General features: G+C 33.3%; 1 protein-coding gene across 6 annotated transcripts in view; it reads left to right on the top strand.

Annotated features, from left to right (window-relative positions):
* The window catches only part of MYEF2 (myelin expression factor 2), a 31516-nt gene that overhangs the window by 6759 nt on the left and 1869 nt on the right, over positions 1-22888 (top strand). Inside the window, exons 3-16 of one of the 6 annotated variants that reach the window (XM_032417052.1) lie at positions 260-312; positions 1519-1526; positions 1631-1724; positions 5092-5283; positions 5987-6140; positions 6677-6726; positions 6847-6910; positions 11613-11714; positions 13195-13245; positions 13541-13609; positions 13854-13952; positions 14251-14313; positions 16035-16243; positions 16322-16373. In XM_032417052.1, coding sequence (XP_032272943.1) covers positions 260-312; positions 1519-1526; positions 1631-1724; positions 5092-5283; positions 5987-6140; positions 6677-6726; positions 6847-6910; positions 11613-11714; positions 13195-13245; positions 13541-13609; positions 13854-13952; positions 14251-14313; positions 16035-16243; positions 16322-16373 — 1260 coding nt within the window. The remainder of the gene's footprint in view (positions 1-259; positions 313-1518; positions 1527-1630; positions 1725-5091; positions 5284-5986; positions 6141-6676; positions 6727-6846; positions 6911-11612; positions 11715-13194; positions 13246-13540; positions 13610-13853; positions 13953-14250; positions 14314-16034; positions 16244-16321; positions 16374-22888) is intronic. The other 5 variants (XM_032417053.1, XM_032417054.1, XM_032417056.1 and 2 more) reach the window with 5 other exon arrangements.

The following is a 22888-nucleotide window of genomic DNA, read 5'->3' as shown; positions in this document are numbered from 1 at the left end:
ATGCTGGCCAAAATATGATCTGTAGTATGAATTAGGTTAATATGGTTGTTAGCTTTTTTTAGAGAACGTGGATGATGTACATTTCAGAAAATTAGTTAAATTTACATAGCCATTGATAGGAGGTATGTTGGTCTGGTTTTGATTGTTGGTGAATAATAGGTGCTTTTCTGTAGAGTTGTGCACAGGTGTGCAGTAAAGCAAGATATTGGTGTTTAAATGTATTGTTTCTTGGTATCTTCCTTTTGTATGTCTTATGTAGTTGGTGAGGTTACATACGTGGAGCTCTTTAAGGATGCGGAAGGAAAATCAAGGGTAAGTGCTGTGGGCAATATCTGCTTGAGGTTTAAAAGTTCCTCAGCAGTTTACTTTTTTGTATAATATTTGTACCAGTTTTTGGAAACTTAAGTTTCATTTTGTTTTACTTTATTATGCAAGATTTGAGGCTTTATACTAGCAAGTCTGACACTTATCCAAACCAAACTAGCTGCCTGGAAGGGATGGGTTTCATAAAGGGCATTCACTTTTCTAATGCTCTAAGGTAATGCTTCTTCTTAGCCAATAGATTTTAATATAGGATTTTTTTTGTTGTGTTTTGATGTCTTCAAGGATATTTTAAAAGTTACTGAATTGATAATATTCCCTAAGAGTTCTGTGAGAAGCCCATAGCTTAAAGGTGTTAATTCAGAATGTATGTTTGAAACTTATATTGAAGAACTTAATTTGGTAGCCTGAAGACTACATAAGAGGCAGGGCTCTGACCAATTGGTATGAATGACATTGATGATTAAATTGACATAGAAGGAATTGGTTGATAGTAGATTTTGATTTTTAGCAACAAGAAAGCAATACACTGAAGAATACAATGGAAAGCTTTTAAAAGTGTTAAATTATATTGCAAAAACCAGTTGGGTGCATGAGGAAAGCTTTGTCATCACATTCAAATGGCACTTCAGTAATAATGACAATTATTTTAAAATGGTTCTATGAATTTCTTTAGCATAGGTGATTTTTTTATGTACTTAAACTGGATGCTGTTAAATTGTGTGCAGCCAGTTTTCTCTAATAGAGAACTTAGTTAAAAATGAGGTTATTTCCTATTTTGATTTTAATAAAATTGAAAGATAAACATAAAATTTGCGCATCATACATCTTTTGAAAATACTTGTAACAGTATAAGAATAGGTATGTTGAAACCTTCAGTTATTTCCTTGAGTTGCTTTTGATTGAATTTGTGCAATGACGCTACTCAGTTTTAATTTAAAGAAGAGTCCTCTAAGAGTAAATATTTGCTTCAAGATTGTTAAATGCTAGATTTTACTGTCTTAAATAGATAGATTTAAACATTGACAGAAAATTTGTGGTCACTTGCCTATTATGTTCTGGAAGTGTAAAAGACAAAATGTAATTGTATTATTGATTGCTTTTAATGACTTAAATATTACAGTCTGCTGTTAACTTCGTCTACTGATCTAAAACTTTTTTTCTTTTGCATATATTGACAAATCTACCTGGATATAGGGTTGTGGGTAAGAATTTTTTTTTAAAGTATCTTAAGTCAAATTTAAACTTCTGATTGGGAAAAAGAAAACTTAGTAAATAAACATTTCCTATAAATTTTTTCCCCATTAAGTGTGGTTGAATTCAAAGATGAAGAATTTGTAAAGAAAGCACTAGAAACTATGAACAAATATGATCTTAGTGGAAGACCCCTGAATATTAAAGAGGTAAGATTTCTTATATTTGGAATAATTTAAACTTTTGAATGTAAGGACATGTTTTCTTTGATTTTCATCTTTGGGGATGTATTTCTCTGACTATAACTTTTTTTTTAACATAGATGCTTATCAAAGCTTTATATAATTGATCACAGTTTTGCTTGTACATGGTTTCCTATTTGCCTTTAAGCAGTTTTATATATTTGATTTGTTGTAAGTTATTATAAGCAGGGGTACATGATTAAAAAAATTTCAGATATTTGAAGATGGCGAACTTCTAGGTGCTGACTTTATTTGGTATAGACATTTTCAGTTTTTAGATTGTATTGCTTAATTTGAGAAATATAATAGATATTCTTGTAGTTGATAATAAAAGGTTGCTTAATAATGCAAATACCTTATGGCTTTGAATAAGATTGATACTCACTTTTAATTAAAATTACCTTGAAACTGTGCCAGATTAAAATTTAAGAAAACTTATGAATCAGTTAGTGAAATTAGGAATTGGAACTTGGAAACCCCTAAAGTGGAGGTATTCCCTTTGTATGGAACTGTAGCAGTATAAATCCGTTGAAAAGAGAATGATCAGAAGATAGATAAAAAACTATTTATACTTTGACCTTGGTAATGATTAGCTTGAACAGAAGTCATTCTCATGTCTTCCTTTAGTTCATATTGTTACTCTTATCTGAATAGTTGGATCACAGACCAGTTACGTATATATTTTTGCTAAAGTCTGTATTACAAATGATTGAGATTGTATGTTAGGACCCCGATGAGTCTCCACCAGCAAGGTTGCAAGTCAATGGTAGTAGAGCATTACTGTGGGTCACAGTTTAATTTGGTATAGTAATGATTTGAGTCCCACCTCTGTCACTTTCTAACTCTGTGACTAGGCATGTTACTTATTCTCTAAACCTCAGTAATTATAATAGTACTAATGATAGGACTCACCTAATAGGGTTTTTATGAGGATTAAATGAGATAACATGGTAAAGAATTCAGGCTCTGGTATCAGATAATCTGTGACTCAGGGCAAATTACTTACCTTTAATTACTTAACAAATTGCCTAACTCTAATTACTCTCTATTTCTTTGTTTCCTTATCACTGAAATGGGAATAATATTAGAAGCTATCTGATAGTTTTATAAGGACTCAGAGAGTTAATATATATAAAGCATTTGATAAATGTTAGCTACTATGATTGTGATGTTATTATAGTGCTCAAAATATTAAATAACTACACAATAAATGTTAGCTGTAATAATAATTGTTGTTACTCCTGTCCAAGGTGGGAATGTTACTGGTTGTTGGTCTCTTGATCCTGAGTATGAGGTGATAATAGTTTAAAATTAAAGGCCATGCCACCAACAAATACAAGTATCCCAAATCCCTTTATTGGAGTCAGCTTCTGAATTCCTCTAATTCTGTTTTGAGTCTGGGGGTTCTTTCATTCTTTATTTTTCCTTTTTAATATTTTGACTGGGAAGTGGAGAATTAGTAGAGAAAGTTTAGACTGTTGTAGTCTATGCCAGCTATTTAAGTGGTGGTTTTTATGCTAAAGGTCAAGCCCATGTTGTTTGTTATTTTAAGTTTTAGCACATCATAGATCCTCAGTAATATTTCAGAGACCCTAATATAGAGTTATGTGATCCAAATTGATGTAGGATACTTCCATTTTAAACTTTTTTTAAGAGAGAAAAATAACTGAGTTTGGCCTAGCTAAATGAAGAGGTATTCTTTATCCAGTTAGCTTTTTTGGATTAATATCATAAAGGTCCCTTTTCTGGGAATATCTAATTTACAGAGGGGTGGCTGAGCTCAGGGCTAAAACTACTAGTGAGAAAATACTAAGGAAAATATATTTCCAGTGTTCCTTACCAGATATTAGAATTGTATTTTTTCATTATATTAAATGGGGGTTAGTAGCAGTTAAAAGCTTATAGGCCCTCTAATAGCAATAGCTGGTGGTGACTGGCAGGCTGTCATCCAAGGGGAAAAGAGGAATAAAAATCATGTTATATAGTGGTTAATTTGTTTTAGATAAATTGTATTTTATATATGTTTTATGTATTTTATATGTGTATGTATATATTTTTGTGTGTACACGTATTTATATATATGTGAAATATAAAGAGAGAAATATAAGAATATGCTTTATTAATGTTAAGATGTTAAGGACAATCAACCTATCTTAATAGTTTATGAAGCACCTCTCCTGTCCCTCCTCCTCTCCCCATAGGTAACCACTATCTTAAATTTTGCATTTGTACAAGTTTTTGAAGCTTTAGTTAGACCTGAAGCATTTATTATTTATTAACTTAAAAATTTTATAGCATTTTTGAAAACATGTATTTCTTTACTTCTGTATTTCTTTTTATTTTTTCATGGTGAGGAAATACTTTGGAAGCTGGTATACCTTTATTGCATTTACTTTTTCACCTTCTATCCTCCCAGCCTTCCTAGAGAATTTCTTAAGGTTATCCAGCTTTCTTTTTATTAGTATCCCTAGACTGAGACCAGCAGAGCAGCGTTGATGGTTACATTTATCATTTTCATTTGGTATTGCAGATGATAGTCTATCAGTGTGTTTATGTGTTTTTTTTGTTTGTTTTTTGCATTCCACCTAGTGAGATGAGTGAGAAGTACGTTTAAATTCGCTTTTTTAGTTTTGTTTAAAGGTAGAGTATTTCTGTTATAAAGTTAATGGAACTTAATGAAAAGCAGTGTTTATTATTCTTCACTTGGACACTTAGCCTTTCTTTATCATTCCCCCACCTCTTCATCTTTGGTAATAATCAATTGTCAGATCATAATCATTGTTGAGGAAGGAAAAAGGTTGGAAAGTGGGTAATTATATTTTGTTTAGGAATGAAATTTACACATTATAAAAGTTCCCCTTTACCCCAATATTCCTGGGTTTTATAACAGTCTGTTCCACTGTTGCAAAGCTTTGAATTAGTCTGATTTGGCATTGCCTTGGGCATCCAGTGGTGAGAATTCACCATTACTGCATTTCGGAAAGAAAAGAGTCAACAGTAAGTATTTTGTTCCTCTTGAATTATGTATATTTATGTGTTGTGTCATATATTTGTACACTAGTATGAGGGCAAAATTAAACTAATTTCAAGTTCTTAAGTGACTTTAGTGATTGGAAAGAGGTATTTAATTGACACCCCTGGAGACTGAAATCTTTTGTCTGTCCACAGGTTTTTATGGGACTGAATTCCCTGGATAAGAAAAAAAGCTCACTCTTCAAGAGAGCCAATAATTTGAGCCAGTTGGGATAGCTACTGTAGAATTTGAAGTTGTTATTTTAATGATACAGATTTATTGATGTGTCTAGTGGTATTTAACATTCAATGTGTGTTATAGGATCCTGATGGAGAAAATGCTCGTAGGGCATTGCAACGAACAGGAGGATCATTTCCAGGAGGACATGTACCCGATATGGGATCGGGGTTGATGAATTTACCACCTTCCATTCTCAATAATCCAAACATTCCTCCTGAGGTTATCAGTAATTTGCAGGCTGGTAGACTTGGTTCCACAATTTTTGTTGCTAATGTAAGTTTAAGCTTTAGCCTAAAATTTTGTCATTCAGTATTTAATTCTAATCATGAGATTATTAAATTAGATGAATGGGCTGTAGGTTTATAGAACATTTTGCTTATTTTTAACTAAAGTAAGTGGAACAGTAATTATTGTAAACTCGAACCCAGTTTAAGTCTATATATGTAAGATTAGGGTGTAAATATGAGTAGGATTCTTTAAAAGAGAACTGTGGAATTTATAAATACCTAAGCAGTTCTTGAAAATATTTACTTGCATTATATGTGATTTTTGTTCATATTGGGAAATGGATTTCTTTCTTTAGCTTTGTTATTTGATATTTGTGAATGTGCACGTTGTAGTTGGTTTGTCATTTGTTCAAAGCTTTTGAAAGTCAGTGATATCAACAATACTTTCCAAAATCTGAATTTCTCTCAGTAAAAATAGATGTGCAAGTTTCAAATGTATAAAACAGGATTGGGCAGTTGAGAGACTATTTCGGGAATTAAAAAAAAATTCAGGAGAAGGAACAATGTGGATGTAGCTTAATTGATTTTAAACAACTGAAGATGTTTTTACTTGAATATTCTTGATGTACTGTCTAACAAGAAGTATACTTCTTTATAGTTTTGACAGTTTAGAAAAGATTTGTTTGTATTATTTATAAATGGGAAGAAGGGTTTATTAGGTATGTAACTTTATATAATTTTATGTTAAGCTTGACTTCAAAGTTGGTTGGAAGAAGCTAAAGGAGGTGTTCAGCATAGCTGGAACTGTAAAGCGGGCAGATATTAAAGAAGACAAAGATGGCAAGAGCAGAGGAATGGGCACAGTCACTTTTGAACAAGCAATTGAAGCAGTTCAAGCAATTTGTATCCTGATTTACACTTTAGCATTATTTAATAAGGTTGAAGAAGCTTGATACCATTTTGTGGGGGTCATGGAATTTAAGGTTGCCTGGTTTAGAAATGTGTATTAGACTTTAGTCTCCAGCACATAAAACCTTTACTATGTCCAAGTACTAAAGTCACTCTTAAAACTTGAATTAGCTATGCATAAGCCTGGTATGAACTTCTTTCTACTTTCTCTTCCTACCACAACTAATTGTATGTATATCTGCTGTTGACAGTTAATGTAATCCATTGTACATTAATGCAGTTGCTTTAAATGAAACCTTGTTAATTTTCTTTTTTCAGTGGTTGAATTAGATTATATTTTATTTATAAAGTAAAACTGTAAAGCAAAGAATTCAAGATTTTTCTTTGAGTATATGGAAGAGACTAATACAAATAAGTACAGTAGTAAAGATGTTAAAATTATAGAGGTAGTCTGACTCTAAGATTATTCAAAATGTGTGTTCAAGTATAATTTTATAGTCTTAACTGAGTTTCCTTGACTGAACCAACAGCTATGTTCAATGGGCAGTTTTTGTTTGATAGACCTATGCATGTGAAAATGGTGAGTTCCTATATATCACTTCAACCCTCCAACCTCTTCAAATCTTTTATCTGCTCTCCTTTGCATTACAGATCCTTTCAGTTATGAATTAACCATATAATAAACTTTTTTTGCAATTAGGATGACAAGTCTGTCCCTCATGAAGACTACCGTTCACATGATAGTAAAACACCACAGTTACCACGTAAGTAAAAGTTATTATTAGAAACAGTGCAGAGTATTTGTTTTTCAATTTTATTATATGCTAAGCAAAACTCTTTATTTTTGTGCCTATATCGCACATTGCCCTCAGTTTAGGGTTAGTTTTAGGAGTTATGGAGGTAGGTTGTCATGTTGATGAGGAAGAGTGAAAAGATAAGTATGTACCATTTTTTTTGGTGTTTTTCCTGGTTATACTAGCCATACATACTAAAAAAAAAATTGGAAAGTTCATATACATGAAGGGAAGAGGAGTCCTTTTAATTTTACCACAAGTAGACTCCATTATAACATTTTTGTGTATCTTTCCTAGCCTTTCTTTATATGTATATTTTTTTACATAGTTGAGTACTACCATATAAATAATTTTGTATTTTTTTGTGTGTGTTTAACATTAATAAACAGTATTCCATGTTGAAAATTCTTTCCAAGTATTTTTATTAGGTGTATAATAGTCTATCGTATAGATGCTCCATAATTATTTCAGTGTATAATAGTCTATGTATAGATGCTCCATAATTATTTTGCAGTTATGTTTGGTATATTTGTTTTAACTTTTTCTCTTTAATTATCAACAGAGTAATTCATGTCTTTGTATACAAATATTTGGTATGTTTTTTATTTCCTTCAAGTAGATATACAGGTTCTCAGGTATGCTCATTGATCAGTATTATCAAATTGTTTTCCAAATGATTATAACACAGTGTAATGTACTTAACATCTTTGTCTCAATGCTCCATCTGCAAAATGAGGATGCTAATAGCACTTTTATCATGGGTCTGGCATGAGTGTTGCATGAGTTAATATATGTAAAGCACTTAGAACAGTTCTGGTATAATGTACATACTCAAAAATACTAGCTCTTGTTCTTACTATTTTACTATACCGTCTCTGGTTTTTATTAAAGTTTTTTAATCATAGAATATTTTAAATATACAGACAAAAATAAAATTACTTCTGTAGTTATCACAGGCCATATTTGTTTTAGATGAGTTTTCTTTAAGTAAAATTTTACAGATAAAGTTGAGACTCCCCCTCTCTCCTGACCACCAGATATACCATACCAAGAGGAACAACTTAAGGAATATAGTGTTTATCACTTAGGCTTTAGTCATTTGGCTACGCATTTATACATCCATAAACACTACATGAAATTGTTTTGCTGGATATAAAATTTGGGGTGAGTGACATCATATTGTATATATTATTCTGCAGCTTGCTGTTTTTGGTTGAATATCGTTTTTGAGATGCATTTATATTGATAGTTGTAGCTCTAGTTCCTTCATTTTAACTTGCTAATACCACATTATATATATTTTTTTGTTTTTTAGGTTATTCTAGTTTTTGGCCATTAGAAACAGTACTAAGTTGGGGAGTATTTATTCTTTTTCTGTTAGAATAATCTGTTCTCTCAGTGTTCATGAGAAATTACTTGTAATACTGTCTGGCCTTCCTGTATTATTTGGGGGAAGACTTGAACTAATGATTGTTCATATTTCCTATTGCTTCTTGAGTCAGTATTGGTTATTTCTATTTTTCTAAGATTTTTACCATTTTTGTTCATTTTCAAATCTTTGGCATAAAATAGTCTCTTAAATTTCTGCTACATCTATAGTTCTTCCCTCTGATAAATTCCAAAGGTTTGCAATTTCTCTTTTTTCTTGGTCAGTTTTGCTTAGATTTTTCAGTTTAATTAGTGCTTTCAAAGAAGTGAATTTCATTTTTGTATCTTAATTTCTGCTCTTTGCTTTAATACTTTCTTCTCTCTATTTCTTTGTGTTTAGTTTCTTATTTTTGTCCAAATTCCTTAAGCTGAATGTTTACTTCACTAATTTTGCAGCCTCTCTTTTCTAGTAAAAGTAGTTATAACTATTAAATGTAGCTGTTGTACACAGGTTTTAGTATGGAGTATTTTTATTGTGATTTAGTTTTTATTAAATTACTATTATGATTTCTTCTTAAGCCATATATTTTTGAGTTTCTAACTGTATGGGGCTTTTTCTTACTAATTTTTAACTAAACAGTGTGGCCAGAGAAGATATGATTGTGATTCTTGGAATTAATTTGGACTTTGCATTATGGCCTACTATATGGCACTATTGTAATATATATTCCAGGTGTGCTTGGTGAGTGCAGTGTTCTATATATGTCCATTAAATCAAGTTTGTTAATCATTTACATTTTCTTATGTCTCTATTAATAATCATGTCTGCTTGTGCTGTCAATTACTGAGAGTTGTATATGGTAAAATTTCCCACTAGAATGTTGGATTTGTCTCATTTTTTCTTGTTTTTACTTTAAGTATTTTGAAACTAACTTAGTAGGTACATCCAAGTTCAGAACTGATATATTTTCCTAATGAATCAAAATTTTATTTTTTAAAATGATTTTATCTTTAGTAACTAAGTCTTTTGTCTAATATTAATATAGATACAACAGCTTTGTTTTGTTTATTCACATTTATTGATTTATTTGGATTTTTGCCCATTATCTTATTTTGTATTATATTTTTCTGTTTTTTTTTACAAATATTTTTCTCCTATCTTGCTTTCTCATTTAGTGGTTATCCTGGATTTTTAATATAGTGATATGAAGTCTGGAGTTAATGTAATTCTTTTATTCAATAATAGAGTGACCTTTGAATGTTTCAGTTCTGATCACTTTTCTACTGAATTAGGTGCTATTATTGCTCGTTGTCTTAGTTCTGTATTGCTTTTTTTAGTCCCCCAAATTAGACATTACTATTATTTACCATTTTTTTTATCTTACCTTTCTCTGCTTTCACAGACCCTGGCACTAATTTTGTTTTCCCTGAAGGATATATCTTAAAAGCTCTTTCAATGAGGATCTGTTGTTAGTAAATTTTCTCAATTTTGGATAGTCTATAAATATCTTCAAAGATAGTTTTGCTGGTTTGCAGTTTAAGATTGGTAGTTATTTTGTCTCAGCACTTTGAAAATATCCCAGTCTTCTGGCTTCCATAGTTGCTATATTAAGTCAACTATCAGTTGAAATGTCCTTTCTTTATAGGTATATCTTTGTTCTTCATGTAGCTGATTTTAAGATACTTGTCTTTGGTATGCAGTTTTCTACAATGTGGGTATGAATTACTTTTTATTGAGCTTTCACAATATGAGGATTCAGTTTTTTTAAAGTAAATTCTGGAAGATTCTCAGCTCATGTGTTTTTGAATATTGCCTTTTCTTTCTTTACAGAGCAGTCTTTTTCTCCCTCAACCAAATTTACCTTATCACTTATTATTTATCATCTTTCAAGATCCTGCCTGGCTTTCTGCAGGGGCTTCTGGTTTATTTTTGCACTATTAGTACTCTTCTATTTATTTAGATAAAAAAATATCCTCTGTTGTATTCAGACTTCTTCTCTATCTGTTCTTTTGAGATTCATGTTTTTATATATTCTTCTCCATTGAGATATAATATGAATTCATAGACTTTGACAGAATCAGTTTGTTGTTCTAATCATTATTAATGTCCTCATTTTTCCCTTCTCTTATTTTGCTCAAATTATTGTAACTTGTTAAGTGGGAGCCTTCTCATTTCCTATGCTGCTGATACTCTTACTTTTGGTAAAACTTGATTTCCCAGATTTGGGAGGATTTTTTTTTTTTTTTTTTTTGGTCCTAGAGACATGGGATTGGCCTAATTTCAAGGAGTCCTGGTTCTTTTTAATAACGAATGATATCAGAGATAAAAATAGGAGTTTTAGGTATAGACATGAGATTGCTGTTAGTCAAATGTGCTATTGCTTTCAGTTAGACCATTTTTAGGAACTGAGCTGAAAAAAGGTATTTCATTTACCAGATCACATTAATCTTTCCAACTTAACACAACATGCTTCTGTACTTTATCTTTTAAAAAATATATATGGTATATCATTTTCTCAGCCCCTGCCACTTAATTGCTACATTGACTAGCAAGAACTTTAAAGCCATACTCAGATTTAGTAGAATAAAATAGTTCCCACTCAAATGTTAAGTCTTTAAGGTTGTGAAATCAACTTCTTAAAGTCTATTTTCAACAAATTTAATTAGTTTATTTTAAGAGAGAGTAAGAAGAATACTAGATTTAGAGAAGAAAACTTAAATTCTAGTCCTAGCTTAATCCCATAGCTAAATGGCATTATACAAGTAACTTAAAGTCTCAAAAATTTCCTCCTCTATGGAAAATAGATGTGAAAACACTTAGGGTGCCATATAAATGTCAATAAATATGTCATGGACAAAACCAGATAATGTAACGTTTGTTTTATTCAATATTATGTTGTCATTGTTGTTGACTTTTTAGTTTGATTTAAAGCATCTTAAAAGTAATTCTTCTATTTTAAGTGGTTCTACAAATTTGAGCAAGGTTCTCATTTTCAGATATGTATATCATTTATAAGGTGTATAATATTATTCAAAATCCTCTTGGTATTTCATTAATCCTTTTCAGTATGCCTTGAACCCAGGATATAAGATGGGCCTGCTTCATAAAACACTTCTCATTAATAAATGGTATTATAGTGAGGCTTCAGTGGGCTGCATTCTGATGAAAGCAAGAACCAGTGCTCTTATTGGCAAATTTGCAAAATTTTAGAAATTTTACTACAGGCATCTAGCTTTAAAAAATTTATTTAGTGCCAGTTAGTTAATTATATATGGGTTAGTAATATTCTTATTTATGCTTTAGGCGGTCTTGGAGGCATTGGAATGGGACTTGGTCCAGGCGGACAGCCTATTAGTGCCAGCCAGTTGAACATAGGTGGTGTAATGGGAAATTTAGGTCCAAGTGGTGAGTATTCTCACATTATTTCTTTTTAAATGGTACATTTGCTAGATTACAAAGCTTACATTTACTAGTTTGTAATAATGTTCAAAGGACTCTGTTTATAGTTGAGCATTTAGGATGTCATTCAGCCTGAAAAAAGAATGAAACCTCAAGAGCAGAGAACATGAAAGAGGGTGAGCCAAGGTCAGTCAGGTTCCTCAGAGGCCATCTGTGTTGTAGCTAGTCTTTTAGCACTTTGGATTTTAAAACGTCTGTAAGGCAGAAGGCAAATGTTTAAATGTAGTGCCTTGTGTGTTGTGGATATACAGTATTTGTATTGACTGACATGCTACCCTCTCATAAGCAGGTGAAATTTATATGTATAGCTGGGAAGGTAGCTTTCCAGAGAGCTGTTTGGCTCTTTACCTGGACTAATTTACAGTTTGTCTTTGAAGATTAGTTTTTTAAACTTTGTGGTTTCAGAACCCCTTTAGTCTCTCAAATTTCGTTGAGGATCCCAAAGTGCTTTCATTTATGTAGTTATGTTTGTCAATATTTACTGTATTAGAAATTAAAACTTAGAAATTTAAAACTACTTATGTATTTAAGATAACAGTAATAAACTCGTGTTAATATAAATATAATTTTTAAGAAACTAAGTTGTATTTTCCAATACAAAAAAATTAGTGAGAAGAGTGGCATTGTTTTACCTTTTTTGTACATCTCTTTAATGTTTGGTTTAATGCAAGACATCCCATGCTCTTGTATCTGCTTCTGCATTTAGTTTGTTAGAGTATCATACAACATGTAGTTTCTGGAAAATTACACCTTATATTCATGAGAGAATGAGAGTAAAACAGTCAAATATCTTAATATTATGTGATGAATGAAATAGTTTTGACTTACTGGACCCCAGACCATACTTCAAGAACTGTGTCTTAATTGATGGGCTAATAAATGCTATCAGATTTCCTGTTTTTGCTGAGATGCTATAGCTAAACCTGTAAATTATGAGGGTAGCTATACCGTAATCATTCTGACCCAAACAGATAGAAACTTTGTCCCTTACTCTTAGGCCCTCCACCCTCCTAAACACATGCTTTTTTATTTTTAGTTTTTTACTGCTCCCTTAGCTGCCATGTAAGGAGTCCTTACTTTCTGACTTGATCTCTCAATCTGCTCTGGTGATATTTGTGTTTGTGTGGTGTGTTGAAAAAAAAAAAAAAAGAGGGAACGGTTACCTAGTCCTAGATATTCTCTGCTTGAATGTGAGTGTGACCAGTGACTTTTGTTTTCTCATTCAATAAATATTCATAGAAGCCTCTTTGAAGACTCATGCTTAGACAGCTGATGTGGCATAACACACAAGCCACCTGTGCCCTGCTGCTTCTCTAGCGTTCCATCATGACTAGGCCAGTGGTATCTTTTGCTGTATTGCGCTATGTCATTCTTTAGTCATAAAAATAAGATTGACTGAACGTACATACTGTGTATTTTATTTGAGGTATGGGAATGGATGGTCCAGGTTTTGGAGGAATGAATAGAATTGGAGGAGGTATGTATAAGCATTTGTTTTTTGTATGTACCCATCACCATTTTTAGTAAATTAGAAGCTGTGTTGAGAATTCCAAGGAAAAAACATCATGGTTTATTGTTGGCTCACACCTAAAGGCTGCTAGCAGAAATTGAGCCTGGTACATACTTAAGGGATGTGGAAATTGATGTGTTAAGAAGCCCCTGGACAAGGTAGGGTGGATGAAGAGCTTACTGATGAGACTTAACATTTACAAAATGTACCTTTCGGCTATATAACTGACAGTCAAATCTCAGAATTAATCTTTATTCCATAGGAATTGGGTTTGGTGGTCTGGAAGCAATGAATAGCATGGGAGGATTTGGAGGAGTTGGCCGAATGGGAGGTAGGTAAATGTAGGAATGGGTACTGTAGATGTCTTCGGAGGGCATATGGGCATAGGGAATAGGGACAGGCATGATGGGACTGGGCATATTATATGGCATGTGAGGTAAGTTGGTAAATCACGGACGTTTTTGTATTTGTGACTTTTGCTGTCTTTTCAGTTTAGTTTCAAAATTTTCCTAAATGGATTACCATGTACTCTGATGCACTTGAAAAAGGGTTAATTTGTTGCATAATCTTTTCAGAGCTGTACCGTGGTGCGATGACTAGTAGCATGGAGAGAGATTTTGGACGTGGTGATATTGGAATAAATCGAGGCTTTGGAGATTCCTTTGGTAGACTTGGTAGGGCTGGCTGCATATTTCTCCTTTTCTTTTTGCAGGTCGTATTTTTCAGAGTCTGTTTCCTTTTTTTTTGTGAACAATTGGAAGTTAATAATGTTTCACATAATTTATTACTTGATGAAAAATACTTTAGGAATTTTAATGTACTTGCTCGCTTTTTCAGTATATTATATATTTGAACCCTATTTCTAGAAGACATATTTTTTGGTTACTGTACATCTGAGAGCATAGTACCTTGGGGATTTTAAAATACGATTATTCAAATTAATTAGTATATTATCTTTCCATCCTTGTTTAGGCAGTGCAATGATTGCAGGAAGAATAGGAGCTTCTAACATGGGTCCAGTAGGATCTGGAATAAGTAGGTTTAAATTTTACTAGAATTTATTCAGTAATATTTGAGTGCTTGCAAAAGAGTTTGCAAGAGTAGTTATTGTAGTATAGTAATACTTTGTTCTTATGTGTTAATATGTCTTGTCATAATTTAGAGAAATTTTGATACTTACTGAGGTTTTCTGTTTGATCACTGTTTGAAATTTCTAAACTAACTTTGAATTTTACTTCTTTGACATTTTTAAACTAACACCAGAGTATGTGTTAACTGTCAGCTAATCCAAGAAGCTCCATTCCAACTAAGGAATCGGGGGATTTCTGTGATCACATGTCAGGAGCAATTTTGCCTTAGCACCAGCTTTGTTCCCTTGCCTGTTGTCTACAGCTGCTCTTGGTGACTAGCTTATTTCATCTGTGAACATCTTGTGTCTTTTGGTAGATGCAGGTGAATCGCCCCAGTTGTAATACCTCTAGAGACCCCTGAGGTTGAGGGCTAAGGTTGAAAGAGATGTTTATTTCCTCTCCTCTTAAACTTTTCCTGTGACAGAATCAAGAGTAGTTGCCCCATGTCTTCCATCTGTTGCCACTACCACATTTGAAGCCTTATATTAAGTCTTAAGACATGGCTCAGTTTTTGATCTCTGTTGCTTACTGAGCCATGTCTCTATGAGCTCTCCATACTTTACTGACTTCTTTTAATTGAAATCTCACAAATAGGAAATATAGCCTACTTGAACTTTTCTAAAATCCTATCAGCTAAAGATATTTACTTCCATGGTACCTTGCTTCTTGTTCCCTTTCATCATTTTTTTAGCCTTGGTCATTTTCCCATTAATCATAACTTCCCTACTTTCCTTTTTCACCTCAGTGTTTATACTTCTGTTTTCCTACCTTTGTATTTGTTATTCATAGAAAGTCAATTTGAAGGTAATGTTAATTTTTAGAATTTCTATATATGGGGATATTAAGTACAAGAAAAAAGGTTGTTTTGAGAATGAATAGGATTGGAATTAATTAAAGGGGACTCAGTGCATAAGAATGAATTGGGTATGAGCTATGAGTTAAATTCTCAGGCTCTGGCCAAAGGTGCATCATTCCATTTTTTGTTATCTCCTTAAGTTCTATATAATATTGAGATTAAAAGTTAGGTTTTTCTGTGGTTATTGAAAATTGAATTGATATGAAAGAGAAATTGCATGAAAAACAGAAGATACTGAGGTGAAAGAATATTAATGTGGGAGAGTATGATGAGATCAATAGTTAACATGTTGGAGTTGTAATAATTTGAATTCACTTCATATATCTTTGTTCTAGCATTTATTAAACATGGTATTATTAAAGAAAAATGATAAAAGCTACTATAACATTAATGGATCAAATAACTGGTAGAGAATTTATATAACTTATATGATGTGTTTTATGATCAGAATATAATTTTATAGAAGTATATATGTATGATGTATTTATGTAGTGGCTAGAATGAGCAGATTCAGTTAGCCATTAACATTCAACTAACTGAATGTATACAGATTAAATTCTGTTTCTTAGAAGATTGTTCTGTTGTGTATATGAAAATGGTTTTATGTTTATATATGATCCAGTTATATAAATGAATTAATTTTTCTCTCCCTTTCTTTCTCAAAAATGATTCTCTCCCTCCTCTTTTTCCTCTTCTTTCTCCTTTTTCTTCCATTTTTAAAACAAAAACACCCAAATTCCCAAAACCCCCCTTCCCTTCTTGAAATCCAGGTGGTGGCATGGGTGGCATGAACAATGTGACTGGAGGAATGGGGATGGGATTGGACCGGATGAGCTCCAGCTTTGATAGAATGGGACCAGGTATAGGAGCTATACTGGAAAGGAGCATCGATATGGATCGAGGATTTCTATCTGGGCCAATGGGAAGCGGAATAAGAGACAGAATAGGCTCCAAAGGCAACCAGATATTTGTCAGAAATGTAAGCAACCAGATGTAAAGGATACTTAAATTTTTTTTTTCTTTGTATATCTGTTACTAATACCTTTTTTCATTCTAGCTGCCTTTTGACTTGACTTGGCAGAAACTAAAAGAGAAATTCAGTCAGTGTGGTAAGTATGCTAATGACTGCAGACATGTTAATATTGATTATGGAGGAACAAATGATTTTAAACTTTCAAACACTGTGTTTAGACCTTACCTGTCCAGATGTTTGTTCCTGGATAGTACGACAGGTCTAATTCCACTTCAAGTAAATTACTCTGCTGTCTTCTGACATAGAGCAGTGCAAATTACTACTAAATAACCAGATTCAGAGTAGAGCCTATCATTGTCTTCTGTGGATAAAGAAAGGGCTTGTTTTATTACCTGATTTTTAAAAGGTTAATATATCATCATTGCTTGCATTTAAAAAGACTTTTTCTTCTGTGGGAAATATTAATGAAAGGTATATTTATTTCCTTGCTTGTAGTGTAGTGCAGTGCATTGTCAACATGACCCCAAAGTGCTGACATCCAAATGATGTGGAGTTAATAGACGAGACTCATTCTGCACACTCTGTTGCCTACACGACACAGGAAACTTAGCTGGTAGCATAGAGTCCACTGCCTGGAATTCCTTAGATACATTCTGGTGGCCCTTCTAGCCCTTTTATAAACTCTTCTTGGCTGTGATGATGCTGTCTGTACAACCTTACTGTGTTCATTAAGTCTGTAGAAGAAGAGATGGTTTTATTACTTTAAAAGAGAGCCTTTTTCTTAATGAGAGAATTAGTGTGAGTGGAACAACATAACAGATTTCCTGCCAGTACTTTTCTGCTATTGCATGGTATCCCAGAAACTATAATCACAATGGTAAGCTATAGAGGTGGCATATAGTGATGAAAAGGAACATTCAGTTTCTGAGGGTTGATGGAAACTTAGGAGTATTTAGAATATATCTTCTAATTTTTTGAGATCATTAGGTGAATAACTTCAGTATTCTCCCACAAAGTAGCCTTTGGCTACTATCATAAAGTGGTAGTGATTACCTGTGATCAAAGTGATCACGTGGCTGTCATCTGCTGTGTTCTCAGAGTACTTTATACTCGACTCTGTGGTAATAATCTGCTCACATGTTTTCTTCCCTCCTAGATGGAGGCTCTTGATGCAAGAGCTGTCATCTTTATTCTAACATTTTTCATCGCCTTGGTACATATAGTAAGAGTTTGTTAAGTGTTTATGAGTGAGTTAAGCACTCTGAGCAGATCTTACTCATTTATTCACTTATTTACTCATTGGATAAATCTACAAATAGTGTTATTTTTGATGGTCCGATTAGAAATGTGAACAGAATTAGAAATGTGAACAAAGAAAGATATTATCCCTCTTGCCCTCAAAGAACGTACAGTGTGAATCTGTCTAGGATGTTCTTTTGACTCTTTTTGTTGATCCTTTTTTTTTTTGTATTTCATTTATATTTTATTCAAAGAAGAGAAACTTAATATTTTTTTATTGTAAAAAAGTTGTTGAAAATGATTTAACTCCTAAACAGGTACCACTAAGAGAAAGCAGAATTGTAACAGTTTTGCAGTGTTGGTAATATTTGTAGGAGTAAGAACATCTACCAGAATGAGTAAGCAGCATTTGGCCATGAATCGCATAGACTGCAGAGGAATGAATATACTAGGGAGGGCCTTAGTGAAATATGTCAAATGAGGAGCAGTGACAGCAGGTATAGATGATCTCTGTTATAGTTTCAGTAGAAAAAAAATCTCCAAATGAGATCTGTGACATTATTTTTAACAGTAGAACTGAGACAAATATAGAACAAAGTGGGGCAAACAAATGACATTAATGAAAATGTGACCAATATTGAGTTGACTTTTCTTTACCATATGTAGGCATATTTCTTTTTGAGGTGAGACATGAGCAAGGCTTGCAGCAAACTTGAGGTCTTTTGGTGGGCTTATTGATGGAGTGGCATTGTTTTGATAGAAGGACATCAGCAATTCAAAAATATTTTCTGAAAGGAAAAAAATAGTATCCAAATCTATACTTAAAAAAATGTGTGCAGCATTTTAGCTGATAAAATGGTTATTATTCTTTACTTTGTTATTTTAGCTCTCTTCTTATGTCCTTTTTTTGATCAGTCTATAATATGAGAGTAATGATTTTTGTTTTTCTCAATTCTATTGTAAAAAGCTTCTGACTTTCAGATTTATATTAAAGCAATACCATGTTTAAATAATTCTCTACCATCTTCCTATTTTTAAACTTGAACTGCATTGTGATGGGAAAGAAAATAAGTTATGGTAATATATAATTAAGTGTTCAGCTATTGACAGCTATGGAAATGATCTGGCTTGTATGAACTGAACCATCCATTTTTCTGCCACGTCCCTTATTTATTTATTTTCAAATCTTAGAAAGTTTTTTCTTTGTTAGTATGGGAAGTTTCTTTTTAACCTGCTGCAAGTCAGTAATGACCTCTTTCACAGTAAAAGGCAGATTTTTGTTGTTTTTTTTTTCCCCTTGAGCCCAAAGTGAGTAAGCATATACGCTTGGTTCCTTCTTAGTAAGAGACTAGTGGTACTCCAGGCATCTTCCCTGGACAATATCTGCCTGTAAGTGGCTCACCAGCAAGCCGTCTGCTTATTAAATGTCTATACAGATCTTCCTCAACTTACGATGGGGCTGTGCTTAACCTACTGAGCATCATAGCCTTGCCTAGCCTACCTTAAACATGCGCAGAACACTTAGCATTAGGCTACAGTTGGGCAAAATCCTCTAACACGAAGCTTATTTTATAATAAAGTATTGAGTATCTCACGTAATTGATTAAATACCATGCTGAAGGTGAAAGAGGGGTTATGTGGGTACAGAATGGTTATAAATGTATGGATTGTTTATCCCTGTGATTGCCTGGCTTACTGGGAGCTGCTGTTCAGTGTCTTCTGCCCAGTGTCGTGAGTATCATATCACAGATCACTAGCTTGGGGGAAGGTCAAAATTCAAAGTACAGTTTCTACTGTGTATCACTTTCGCACCATCATGATGTCAAAAAAATCATAAGTCGAACCATTATGAGTTGGGACCGTCTGTAGTGGCTAACTGTCCGTGATAGGGCAGGTACAAAGGCCCTAGACAATGTACTTTAGGTTATACTACCTTCAGTACAGTTCCTCAGCCTTCGTAATTTAGGGGAAAATGTGTTCAGATATCCCCAAATACGTAACAGGATGAGAAATAAGTGACTGTAGTAAAAATAGATCTCTTTTTATCCCACCCTATGTAATTCCTCAGTGACATGCATTTTTAAGAAAGCGGAGTATAAATAAATTAACTGACTCATTCAGAATTGGACCCTGCATTAGTTTAAGTTGTGCTAATGGGGTCAAATAGACATAGTCTTTCAAACTTGCTCCCATATTTACTGTCCAGTTTAGCTGTACTTTGACCTTCTGGCTCAGTATGATGCAGGACCATAACATTTTAGAACTGCAGTGCAAGGAAAGCCCGTTTAATTATTCTTCTATAAACCATGTAAACAAATACAACTTTGTTTCACACATTTCCATTATGGAGTTTTTCTAGATCAGTATGCTTGTTAACCGGATAGAAAGTAGAGACTTGTGGTAGATTTTCTTTACTAAAGCACATGCTGCTTCAAGCATGACTAGTAGACTTTAACTCTGGAATAATTTAATAGTAAAAATAATGCAGTAACAGTAAAAATAATATACAAAGAGCATTCATTGATAGAGTCACTTTCTTTTGTTTGTAAAGAAACACTAAAGCTTTGTTTTTTGTCCCTTGTATCAAAATTATGGCTTCTTGTAGAATATCTGATTTTGCTTTTTTTCCTCTTGTTTCTATGTTACAGCTTCACTTTGGTAGTAGATTTATATTGAACCATTTATTTGTGCTTTTAATTTGGTGTATTTTTAGATATGCTTTTATATCAGCATTTCCCAAAGCATACCCCAGGATGTTAATAGGCTGGATTAAATAAAGTGAAAAGTTCTCTTTCACTGAAGGATAAGTCATTTTTATAACTAGTATATTGGTAACAGCAGTATGTTTGATTATTCTGTGGTACTGATTTCTCATTGCATACTATTTTGTCCTATAACTGTTGTTAAAACAGCAGTTCTATTTTTGTTTTTCATGGAATCATACAAGATCAGTAGATATTTAAGTCCTTTAAGAAAGTCCTCAAGAGCATGTAAAAATAGCTAAGGAGGTCTGATTTTAATTTTTTGAAACTAAATTTTTTTCTCCTCGATTATTTATCTTTAGAAAAGTAAATTATCTCAATTGGTGTTTTTATGGGATTTAGAAGAAACTTAGAAAACATAAGACTCTTTCTGGTTCTGTGCCTAGTGGGGATTTTTGGACAGTCTAACCATGAAACACATATAGGCCATTTTCTATAGCCTAGTGTCCAAACTGTAAGCATGTTGAAGCATCCTGGCTGAGAGACCTTGTCAAATTGAAATGCCGTGAGATCATCGTGAGTCCAGGAATTTGGGGGTCTGAGTGTTGATTCCTAAATTGAGAGATACAATTTAAGAGAAGGAAAGAAGAGAGAAACTTGTCTTGAAAGATTGAGACAGATTTTGCACGAGATAATTACATACTTTCCTTTGAAGTTTTGAAGGTTTCTTGCTTAATGAACCTTAGTGTTATTGCTTATAAACCTATGACGGGATGCTTATGTTAAGAAAAGCCCTAAGTTTTTATAAAAGGTAAAAGTAGAATAAGGAAGAACCTCTAACCTTAAAAGCCCTTGAAAATTCTCCATGGTCTCCTTTGGAGTCACTATACAGTGCTGCCATTTACCAAGGTATGCTTCTTTAATTAAACTTCTTTTTTTCAGGTCCCAGCATTCAGGATATTAAGAAATTGCTCTACATCTATCTTTAAAGCTTTTTAAAGTTTCATTTTATGTTGTTTATTAGAAAATGTGATTTGTGTTTTTTGTTTTGTTTTAACCAGTTGTAGGTTATATATTGTTTGGAACTATTTTAATCATGATAATATAATTTTTTCTGGGGATTAGTCTGTTTTATAACTTTTAGAAACAGTTAAAGGCTGCCTAGCCTGGGTTACAAGATCATGGTTTTGGCTCACTATGACATTTATTAACTTGGACCATTTAATTACTATTGAGTGGGTGAGCAGTTGACCAGCAGTTGGTTTAAAAAAATGCAGTAATGGGGGCCGCCTGGGTGGCTCAGTCGTTAAGCGTCTGCCTTCGGCTCAGGTCATGATCCCAGGGTCCTGGGATCGAGCCCCGCATCGGGCTGTCTGCTCAGCGGGAAGCCTGCTTCTCCCTCTCCCACTCCCCCTGCTTGTGTTCCCTCTCTCGCTGTGTCTCTCTCTGTCAAATAAATAAATAAAATCTTTAAAAAAAAAAAATGCAGTAATGGTGGGATGGGAAATGGATGAAAAAACAAAAGTAGAAAAGTGGTCCAGGACTGGGTGATAGACACTGGGGAGGGTATGTGCTCTGGTAAGCGCTGTGAATGGTGCAAGACTGTTGAATCTCAGATCTGTACCTCTGAAACAAATAATGCAATATATGTTAAGAAAAAAAAAAAGAAGATAGCAGGAGGGGAAGAATGAAGGGGGGGAAATCGGAGGGGGAGACGAACCATGAGAGACGATGGACTCTGAAAAACAAAACTGAGGGTTCTAGAGGGGAGGGGGGTGGGAGGATGGGTTAGCCTGGTGATGGGTATTAAAGAGGGCACGTTCTGCATGGAGCACTGGGTGTTATGCACAAACAATGAATCATGGAACACTACATCGAAAACTAATGATGTAATGTATGGTGATTAACTAACAATAAAAAAGTAAAAAAAAAAAAGAAAAAAGAAAAGTAGTCCAGGTTGTTGTAGATAAGAAAGCATTCAGATCAAGATTTAAACAGTAAGCAAATTTTTCTAACCATGCATTGAGATTAAAATTGATCCTATCACCTGGAAAAGGGCTTATGCGATTTTTTGATAAGCCCTTTGCTTTTATTGTCCACCTCTTCCTTTTTAGTCCCTTTATAGAACTGAATATGTTTGGCTTTCTTAGTTTGTTGCCAGGCTAAAATTAGCCTATGGTGATTTGGCAACTAGATAATTTTCAAGGAAAGGAAATATTATGGTAAGTAGGCACACAACTCACCTGTTGTGGATCAGGTGATAATACATCCCAGTTTGCCTGGGGATAGTCTCCCTTTGCATCTGTTATTTGTGTGTAATTACTAATAACTCTCCATTTAATTCTCTAAAGTGTTCTAGTTTGGATGGTGGATTTTTATGGACATTTTACAATTTGATAAATGATACCGACTTACTCAAATACCAGTCTCTAGAGTTGGCAATATTAACTGTATATGGAACAATTGTCTGGTTTTCTTCCTCTTCTTCGAAGCTTCTCTGAGGTTCTTTGTGTTCTTACCATCACTGTTTTTACTTTTATTGATTTAAATCTATATCTCTTTCATGCCTATTTCTATAACCCATTTGGTGCCACTCTTACAGTGGAGTTCAAATTGTGATGTTGAATAAATAAATGACTTTGGAACTGTGATTCATAAGCAGAATTAGTGGGGCCCTTTGTGGCCTGGTAAAAATTAAAATTCTGGACAG

This window comes from Phoca vitulina, unplaced genomic scaffold (assembly GCF_004348235.1).
Source record: "Phoca vitulina isolate PV1807 unplaced genomic scaffold, GSC_HSeal_1.0 scaffold20, whole genome shotgun sequence".
Taxonomy (NCBI): Eukaryota; Metazoa; Chordata; class Mammalia; order Carnivora; family Phocidae; genus Phoca; species Phoca vitulina.
Note: the sequence above shows the minus strand (reverse complement) of the source record. Positions and strands in the feature narration are given on the sequence as shown.